Below are 10,672 nucleotides of genomic sequence, written 5' to 3' on the forward strand. Positions count from 1 at the left end.
AGAACGAACGAGACGAACGAGAGAAGAATCAGTTCAGTTCGTTCTTGTTAAAGATTTTTTTATTCGAACTGATTCGGTCTCGACTGACCCATCACTAGTTAAGGTCGTCTTAGGTAGGCCTAGTTGGTAATAGACCACAGGTCTGGAGCCGGGAACATCAAGGGATGTTAAAAAGCACCAAGAAAAAATAGTTGAGGATGCATAAAAATCAACACAATCCAATTTTAGGAAAAGCACTGCAGTAAAATTAATGAACGAAAAATGAACCTACTCTGAAGGAGGTGGATGTAGGTTTCGAGGAGGCAGTTTATCACCTAACACCACTATCCTCCACGTTCTTTAGTTTGGAGGACGGTTTCTCTGCTCCGGGGATATTCTTTCAGGGGGTTTCATGATCCAACATTGTACAAGCGAAATAAACTGTTTATGCGTTCATTATTTCTGTGCTTCCGCCTTGTGTTTTATAGTAGGATTAACAGAATGAAAGAAAATCATGGGTAATTGCATTATTTTGCGTATTTTGTGTGTGTGCGGGAGTGCTTGCGTGTGAGTGTGTGCTGAATTTTGTTTATTTTAATTAGTAATGCTCAAATGAAATAAATAATTAATAAGAATGTTATTTTCATGTCTAACTGAGATGATACAATTATTCAAGTCAACAATTTATGATCATACGATTCTTAAACATTCAACATTATCATTTATTTATGTAGGCCTACGGTACGTTTTGTAGCCTACTTCTTTGTGTCCAACAGCCATCAAATTAACTGTTGTAAATGTTCAAACACAGTATAGCAGTAAAATAAGACAGACAACCTTTAATAAAATATACACAGCATTTATTAAGTTCTATATATAACATTAAGCATGATCATCAATCCCTTGTAACAAACGGAAAGATACTTTCACAGCGCAACACAGGTTGTCTCCACAAGGTCCCGCCTCTTTAGACCTAATAGCCAATAGTGTTGGAGCAGGTTAGCCATCCGTTCTCTGGACAGGAGGCCACGGAGAACATCGTCAACGTGCCATTAGAGGATATCACATATATGGGACATCAAAATAAACTCTACTCGATGCGAATTTTTCGCTGTATTATTCGATGAGGTTCATTTACTTAACTATTTGAATATCCTAGCCGTTTGTGTGTGTGCCTGTGTGAGTTTGCATGCGTGATTGCCTGTATTTCGTTTGTGCTTCCAGCTAGCTGAGGAGCTAGCCAACGTACAGAAACTTGGAGACGGGTAAGTGAAAGCAGCGGGCATCGCCTTAATCAGTGGTACTTTTTCACAACAAAGTGTACACATAAAGCAATGGGGCTACCCGGTAGTGGTACCGACATAAATAACAGCAGGTACCGTCCTTATGAATGCAAAACGTGATGGTGTAGTGGCCTCTGTAATCCACAACAGCTATTGCTACAGCTATTGCTACAGCTATTGCTACATATATTGCTACAGCTATTGCTACAGCTATTGCTACTATCACATTAGACACCACTAGGAAAGAGTAGACACACACACACACACACACACACACACACACACACACACACACACACACACACACTCTCTTCTAGTTGCTAATGGTAGCAAAAGTTGGGCTAGGTTGAAGAACAAGTGGTAACTAATGTTGAGTTTGGTTGAGAAATGACCGCACATTAATCCATTATACAGCTTGTAAAATGTAACTTTTTGCCTGATCCCATTTCTTTAAAGGTGGAGGAAATGTCAAATCCGAGATCCCAATCACCACATTACAGGTGAACATAGTGTTAATAGACATTTCATAACCATTTTAGTAAGTCATGTTATTCTGTAGAAATGTGGAATAGATTTATACAAAGGTAAAATAATAAGGAGTTTGTTGATGTGACTTCCCTCTGTGAATAGAAGGTTGAACTGATATGTTGAAACTAAAGCTAAGAAGCATACTAATTTGCCCTCTCGTGGTCACATCCCCATCCAGATCAAACCCCCGGCAGCATGAAGACCCATCCCGGAAGTTTCCGTGGGATGAGCCGGACTTTGATCCCCAGGAGCTGGTGGCCCGCCTGGACAACCGGTCCTATCGCAGAGGGCAGCGGTCCAGAGACGACCCAGGAGATCGCTGGGGATGCTTCGAAAAGGAGGACGGCAAAGCTTTCCGTCTCTCGGGTCCAGACGAGCTGGGCCATAGGACGCCTCCACCGCTGCTCTTCCCAGATGAGCAAAGCCACGGCGAGCGCCGGAGGCTGTCACCAAAACAGCCCCACCAAAGGCACGACGGCCGGGTGAAGGCAGGCCGAGGGAGGGAAGACTTCAGGGGCCACGGCGATCCCGGGGGTAGGTCCCGCGACTCGCCCGACTGGATGGCCAGGGAGAGGTTGCCATCTTCTCTGTCCCGTTCACGAGAGCCCTCCTTGGGCCGGAGGAGAGATGGGCCGCATAGGAGCCAGGAGAGACCCCTAGACCACAGCCCGGACCACAGGGCCCCTGACAGGCAAGGAAGAGGAGAGGAAAGGAGGGATAAGAGCGCTTCACACATGGAGAGGCATAGAGAGGACTCTTGTCGGGACAGAAGCCCTATTTCAAATCCACACAGGAGGGACATGGAGGGCCACGTGCATCCTGGGTAAATTTTTGTTGCGTGCCAAACTTGCTGAAATATGTAAAACAAGAGGACCATGGTTCAAGGAGTTCCTGCTTTTATTATGTTCCAGAAGAGAAAACATCCCTCGACTACTCTTTTTCTGTTCTTTGCATGCCTTAATAACACACATTTAAGTATTGACATGTGTAGATGTATAACCAGAATTGACTTTTTCCAACACCTTTACATTTAGTTTATCTAATCCCTATACATTTAGTTTAAGTGTAAATGTAAAGGTATTAGACTTAAGGTGTGGTAGGTTTAGTATAGGTTGACGCAGGTACAATTTGGAATATATCAATTTGAGGACCAGTAATGGGTTTGTGGATCTTAGTGAGATTAACTAGATTTATCGAATCATTTTTTTCTATGCATTTTGTTATACTTTGACTGCTTAGTGACCTTTTGTTCGTTAATTTAACTCTGATTGTTAGCAATGAATCAAGTATTATATCGGTAATCAAAATGGCCGATATGTAAATACTTTCATAGTAATTCCTCAATTCATTGGTACTTAGTTTCCGTATATATTATTAATTTTGTAATTTACGATCTTTATAGGTCAATATTCGCAAACCACGGGAGGTTGCGTCAGTGCAGTCACTTGCTAAAGCGATGTCTGTCCAGTGTATCCCTGTTGAACAATCTCACCTGCTCTTATGTCAACACAGGTACGGGAAAGAGGAGGAGCTTAGGGATCGACCCAGAGATGGGTACAGAGAGGCGCTGGGGGATGTCCGCGCATTGACACCCCTCGTGGTCGAACACGGTCACGGCATCGCAAACAACCGGGAACCCCCGGCTTGGGATATGACCGACAGGGGCCATCAAGATGTGGAACGCCACAGCCGGCCCCGACAGATGGGGTTCACGCCGGACCGCGATAGGAGTTCGAACAACTGGTCTGAGCCCTGGGAGGAGAGCAGAGAAACACCCTTTCAAGATGGGAGAAGAGAACCAGGCCATGAATCGAGAAGAGGCCTCATGGGGAATAACAGAGCCAACCAACCTGGGAAGTTTTCTCAACAGAAAGGCCATGCTCACTTCAGAGTCGGCCCGCCAGCAGCAAGGGGCAGGATTGACGTTGGCCGAAGAGGGGCTTATCATGATGAAGAGTTGGCTGCTAGCCCAATACGAAACGCCCCTCTCTCGCCGAAATTCCCCCGTGGATGTCAAGACCTTTCCCAAGAACTTCAAGACTTTCCCCGGGAACACGCAGACTTTCGTCAGGGACGTCATGTATTTGACCAGGAACACCCAGCGCTTCCGTCTGAACACTCAGACTTTATCCGGGGACGCCCAGAGATTCCTAGACAGGGAAGTCCACAGTTCCCCAGGAAGGGACTTCAAGAATTCCACAAACAGGGACTTCAAGAGTCCCCCAGACAAGGAAGTCCACAGTTCCCCAGACAGGGACATCAAGACTTCCCTAGGAAGGGACTTCAAGAGTTTCCCAGGAAGGATAGTCCAGACTTCCCCAGACAGGGACATCAAGACTTCCCCAGACAGGGACATCAAGACTTCCCCAGACAGGGACGTCAAGACTTCCCCAGACGGGGACATCAAGACTTCCCCAGACGGGGACATCAAGACTTCCCGAGACGGGGACGGGGATGGAAACCGTTCTCTTTGGGCCACAAAGAGTTTAACCAGGTACGCCAAGGGCAGGCGTTCCGGGACCAAAGGGAGGACAATAGTCATGGAGAGCCAGGACAGGAAAACCCTCGGTCGGGAAAGGATTCTAAACCCCATATGGGGAGAAGCAGCATGTCCGGAGAAATGTCTGGACCCCTGGACCCTGTCGGGCCTAGTCAGCGGGAACACAGATGGAAGAATCAACAGGAATCCAGTGAGGTGATGGTGGTGTCGGAGGAGACCCTGACAATAAAAGTGGACATGAACCGTCCCGCGAGCAAAAACAGGTATAGTATTCTCAAACTTTAAGGGTGAAGGGTGAAAGTTCACGTTTTCTCTAGAATAACTATTTAAAATCGACCAGGACGATTGACTAGAGTACCAGCCAGCAGAGCGGATTGAATGGATGTAGTGGAGGAAGGTGCGTGGTTAAGTGAATGTGTGAAGACCAATGGAGACAGCCACTCCTCTATGACACCAGATTCAATAAGAGAATGCAATGATCCTTAAGGATGATGGATGTGCTCTCTGTTGATGCTTCTGCATCTGGCCCCTCAGTGCTTGAAGTCCCAACTACACCCTTTGCTGTATTGTGCAATAACTCAAAGACACAGGAACCAACGGAGAACATGCCTTCAAATGGGAACTATTCAAGGTCGATAAAATAAAAAATAATGTTGTCCACCGGGGAGGAGTTTTTGGTGACAGAATATTGCAAAACCTAAAAAGGATGAACATCTGTGTTTGTCTTAAATCTGAGGTGCATTGGAACACGTTGGAGCATCATGAAAACCGATTCAGACCCACAGAGCTCATTGATCATCCATCTCATCAGCAAGTACTTGTTATGAAGAAGACTGGAAGCGTTACATTTATTTAGGAGACAAAGATGCATAACTGCACTATCACAACGGAAATGATTCACCGGAGCGGAAGGGATCAACAGTAACAGAAAACGTGAGGCGCTGGTATAAACTTAGACTCTTCATGAGACACCGGTTGGAGAACTGATAAAAGGTGACTCTGGAGGACGGTGGAGCGCCGAGCACAACTCTGCAAAAACTGCAAAAAGCAAAGGAAAAAGAAATGATACCATTGTGCTTCCTCCCAAAGTGTATTTTTCAAAAAATTGAAGAAACCAAGAGGTTACCAACCCGGAAGAGAGTTTTCCGTCGCATCTTCTGTGCAGATGAGAGCGGATGGAAGGCTTTGGGCGTCATCACCTACAAAATATGATGATACATCTTAGGCAAGAGATACTTCAATTCTTCACACTGATTGGTCGTCCATCAGCCAACCAGCTCACGCCCACCAGACACCAGTGACTTCCTCTTAATTCCTTTTTAAATATATTTGTTTTTTTAAGTCAGCATTGACCTCACTATTAAGCTTCGTAGAGATTTGCCCATTTAAGAGTTTATGGATCAAGCGGCCAACAAAGCAACAGATAATAAGTTTGAGATGACGAAGTAGAATGAACATTGATGCTAACAAATCCTTTTGATGACTCAGAAGATCGCAATAAAGGTTATATTTCGACATCTACAAGCATGGTGTGATTGGAGGAGGCGCAGGTCTTCTGGACAAAATAATTTCTCCACATGAACTTCACAGTATTATCAAGTGTTTCAGATGTTTTGTGTGTTTTGTCTGAAGAATTTTCCAGACAGCAGAAGATGTGACAAGCCTCATGTTCACCACGAGAATAAAACTAAAAAGACAAGTTCAGCCCTCCATGTTGTGGGTTGAACCTGGATTGTATCGTCGTCCATGTGTTACTTGGCAGAAGGGGCAATAGGAAACCTACCTACATCCATTCCCCGGGAATGTTAACGGGATGGAAGATGAATGAAGTACTTTAATCAACATTGGACATTTTTTGTACCATTCCACCAAGATTCCTCCAGCTTTGTCGACATTACAATAAGGGAATACATCTCGCCTACATCACTGATAAAAATCAGTGATGTAAACCAACCGACAGTTGCAACGGCAACATCTGAAATTGTGTGAAAGTGGTGAATTTCAAACAACGTCATCCATCTTGATTGATACTCAGAATTTAGTCTTGGTTGATGTTTCTCTGTGGAAGGACCCACGGGTGCTGCTCGCCCAACAGGAGGTACTTCTGTTGGGCGAGCAGCCTAACAGTAGTCGCCTCCCCTTCAAAGCTCTCATACTGGACCAGAAATGGGAAGGAATGCAACATCACCCCTTATCGCACGATGGAGAAGGCAGGGGCTTCATCTGGAACACCTGTGGTGGTTACCTGGACAGAGCAACTGCAGATCGAAATCTCCCTGGAAACAACAAAAGCTGCGCTCAAATCGGCAGCCATGAAGCACCGGAGAACCACACTTCGTAAAACACATGAGACCAAAGGGCTCTGGTGAACGGAGGACTTCTGTCGATTTAATGTCTGGGAAGAGGTAAAGAAAGATGAAGACAAGGAAGGCATTCAGTTGCCGAATTGCTAGATGATTTCGTAAAAGACGGAGAGCAGCACGAAAAAACTGAACTTTCACTCCCACCCGTACCAACTGCATCCCTTCCTGTCTCTTTCACATTTAATGCACACATAACACAATTAGCATGCTATACGTCTATGTTCTGTATAATGCACATCACATTTTGAGGGTTTGAGGTAGAATGTTGTTTTTGTCACTCTGTGCCTCTAAAACGTGCCTTCCAAGGTAAGTTTGTTTGGTAAGGTAAAGAAATGTATTGAATTGTGGTATTTAAAGTTAAATTTCAGTATCACTATCTTTATTATTGTTATATCGTACCGCCTGTCTTGGATGACATGAAGACGATATTAATTTCTATCGTTCTTATTGATAGCAACGGTTGGTTGGTTGGTTAATTTACAGTATTTAAACGTCCATCCAAATACAATCTGTCATTTATGTCGCTCTGTAATCTTTTCATAGCAGTCCCTTCTGTCCCCTTTTGCTAAAGCCCATCTCTCTCCTTCCCCCCGCAGTGCTCTATGCTACTCGTCCGACCGACAGCTGTCTCTGGACCTGGTCAACGTGGGCCGCCAGCGGCTCGACTTCCTGCCCATGATGGAGCATTCTGGAACCTTCAGGGAGAACGCGGCCATCTCGGGAACGTTTGCCCAGGAAGTGATCACGTTGGTGCACCAGGTCAAAGGTCAGCCTGGAGGAACTCACCGTTTTATTTATTCATTTCAGAAAACGTGATAAATGCTTGCGGGAGACGCTCACCTCCTGTTTAATTCTGTGTATTACAGAGCAGTACTTCAGGGGGAACACCATCTCGTTGAGCCAGCGGTTCTCGGCGCCCCAAGATGGCGGTCCCTCATCGTCCACCGGGCAGGAGGAGGAGGTGGTGGCGGAGGACCGGCGGCCCACGCTCAACAAGTAGGTCCGGTTGTTCCTCCATCAGACACAAGCAGGGGTTTGATGGCTGTTGGCATCAACTTCAGGGTCCACTATAATATTTTACCACTTTTTAGTTATTTATTCCCAAAAAAATTCTGACGGGATTTACATCGAATATAAAGTGGAGTGACAGGTAGTGCTTAGGCATCTCGTTAAAGTTTTCCTTCTTGACTATACCTAGAAGGAGGGATCCACCACTGCGATCGTTACCAGGAGATATTTCTTGGCCTTTCGGGTCAAGGCTGTTACTGTGTTTAAGGGCTATACAATTATAAATGTATGTGACTACTGGTAGACTGCAGGGACAGGAATTGGAACCCAACCCATAACTGCTCGGTTAAACGTCAAGCACACTGACCACCAGACTGTCCCTGTTGTTTGCAAATTTACCCCTCAAAGTAATCGTTCAATGATTGTAATGATGGTGCATAATAGTGTGTGTGGGATGTGCTGCTAACCCCACTGCTTCTGCGCAGGCGCTTCTCCATGACGATGAACAACTTCCCCGAGCCTGTGTCTGCTGCTGTGCAGGTATGAACATCTCTTCTCTCCTCCTCTCCTCTCTAACCTTTTGGTTAAAGTGAAACACCCTGAACGCTAGGCTACAGAGTCAATGTTCACAAATAGATTTTGGTGTGCACTTGAGGTATCCCCGGACTTCAGCGTGCATGCGCCTGCCATTTCCAAAGATGATAGGGGCTTATTGCCATTGTTTCCATTCGTGGCAGACCTACCTGCACGCTAGATTCTCTCCGGCAGAATCAGTACCAGGAAGTCATTTCCACATTATATTGTTAAGAGGTTGTAGTGAATCCAGGAGAGACGGTTACGGTGTTTCGATTCACCCAGACCGGCATTGTCCTTTAAATGACACCAAACAGTGGTGGATAAAGGTACCAGTAAACGGCCAAATGATGGAGACATATTGAAGGACCATAGATCCTAGGAACATAGAACGGCGTCCCTGGGCCAGCAGTGAGTGCTGAGGGTGACGGTGACGGTGTGAGGTGCCCCTACAGCCAGAGCCCCCGGAGCCCCTGAGAGACCCCGATGACCTGAGGAACAACCTGGAGCGCCGCCGGCAGGAGAGGACGGAAGGCGTGAAGATCACCATCGCTGGAGGGAGCCGGCCCCTCGGGGCCCCGGGGCCCGCCAGGTAACGGCAGTGTTGTCATTCAGGCCTCCTCGTTTGGTTGTACAAGATGAACTGCAGGATGCGACGGTGCCGTCGTGGCGCTTCTGTTACAAGATGGAGGCTGTTTGGTGTTATCTGGTGTTCTCTCACAACCTGAGACTACGGCCCAATCCCATTTCTACCCCTTACCCCTCCCCCTTGTTTTGAAGGGGGACGGGGAAGGGGTAAGGGGTAGAAATGGGATTGGGCCTACATTCCGATGTTCTTCCTTTGTTTCCAGTGAGCCGGCGGCCATGTTTGCAGAGTACGGCGGGTTTGGAGAGCAGGAAGAGGCGGGGAGGTTCCCCAGCTGGCCTGAGAGACCGTCCTATGAACCGCAGGGCGCCAGGAACCCCAGGGTGAGAGACCTTGTCTTGTGTTATTCATTTGCTAATCTTTGACCCCAGTACGAAATGTTCCAGCAAGGCGGAAATGTGTGTTTTGAGGAGAGAGACGTGCAGAGAGATCTCCAATTCCCAACACCATGTCAACATTTCACCATCGGCTGAGTGAACTTGAAGCTTACAGGCGATCCTCCTTCTCCTCCCCTAGTTTCAGAGGAGAGGCCGGGGGGCTTGGAGGCAGAACGTCAACCCCCCTGGCCGGAACGGTCACCTCGGCAACCGCCTTGGGCCGCCCCATCAGTAGAAACCATGGCAACCGCAAAGCTGGTAAGCGGGGGCTGTCAGTATAATTAGGGGCTGAAATTAATATTTATGACCCAATCGGATCCTAGTTTGTATATGTTGAAGTATTTTTAAGATTTTCTTTATAGGTTTTTGTACGTTCCTTATACTTCATTCTCTTGTTTCCACATAACCTGTCAGTCCGTCTGCATTCTCTGATATCTGCGTGGACTGATATCCTCTCGAGCCCTCAATTCATCTGTCCATATAATAGGGTCAAACCTGTGTATCTGTCTTTCTAAAGCCCAGACAATATTTAACCGTGGTACTTTATCTCTCTTGCTCCTCCCGCCTCCTCCTCTCCTCCCTCCCTGCTCCTCCTCATTAGGCTCTCGTTTCAGACGGGAGAACTGCCAGCTCGGTTCTTTTTCAAAACGCTGCCGATTGGCGTGAACGGCCGGTTCTTTTTAAAGCTCACTAATGCCGATGGAATGCTCTGAATACACAATACTGTGAAGGCTCTCTGAGAGCATGAAGACGGCGTCCAGGTCAAAGTCTGTCAGCGATGTAGGATTGTTAGTGTGGCCGCTGTAAGTATGAACATGGGCTGATGTGATGGTTTTCCTATGATCTGTGTGCTGCACACATTTTACTATGTTTTTCATTCTTCACTTTTCATTTGTCTTTGTGTCTGACTCGTCGTGTCTTGCTTGCTTTCCTTTTGAGTGGCCATGCCAGATTGGTTCGGGGCACAGCCGAATTTATTCAGTGCTACATAGTCGCGTGCCATTTCAGTTGAATACCTGTCCTTCATTTCAACCTCCTCATTTTGTCCTCAGAAATGATTCAACGCCACGCCCCTCGTGTTGAAATACTGTTTTTGAGGGTGCTTCTAATTGCTTGACGTTTAAGTGTTCCGTATGATCAGAATTAAGGTTTATATATTTTTTGTTAATTAACAAGCCGTTTGGACAAATCAATTGACGCTCTCTGTATAAGAAATTGCTTGACTGATTAAGTGAATCTTCCTGGTGTATATATACAATTTTTAATTTGTTTAAAAAAATAAATTGTTGTTTTGTTGACTTAATGCAGCACGGCTAGTATGTTGTCTATTCCTAGACAGATGGACTGGAAAGTGGCAACATGAAACAAACTTCTGTGAAGGGGCCAAGTAAGAATTCTACAGTCATAAACTCTGG

The 10,672-nt window shown here is 46.1% G+C and overlaps 1 protein-coding gene across 1 annotated transcript; it reads left to right on the forward strand.

Moving 5' to 3' along the window:
• The first annotated feature begins 968 nt into the window (after positions 1-968).
• zgc:112982 (uncharacterized protein LOC503771 homolog) lies at positions 969-10,564 on the forward strand. Its single transcript, XM_060045861.1, has 11 exons — positions 969-1,244; positions 1,719-1,762; positions 1,969-2,613; positions 3,303-4,553; positions 7,250-7,419; positions 7,520-7,649; positions 8,147-8,201; positions 8,690-8,826; positions 9,086-9,203; positions 9,397-9,515; positions 9,859-10,564. Exons 2-10 carry the CDS (start codon positions 1,728-1,730, stop codon positions 9,490-9,492), a joined length of 2,637 nt encoding a protein of 878 aa, XP_059901844.1. The 5' UTR covers positions 969-1,244; positions 1,719-1,727; the 3' UTR covers positions 9,493-9,515; positions 9,859-10,564.
• Positions 10,565-10,672: the final 108 nt, after the last annotated feature.

The sequence above is a fragment of the Gadus macrocephalus genome, chromosome 23 (genome assembly GCF_031168955.1).
Source record: "Gadus macrocephalus chromosome 23, ASM3116895v1".
Taxonomy (NCBI): Eukaryota; Metazoa; Chordata; class Actinopteri; order Gadiformes; family Gadidae; genus Gadus; species Gadus macrocephalus.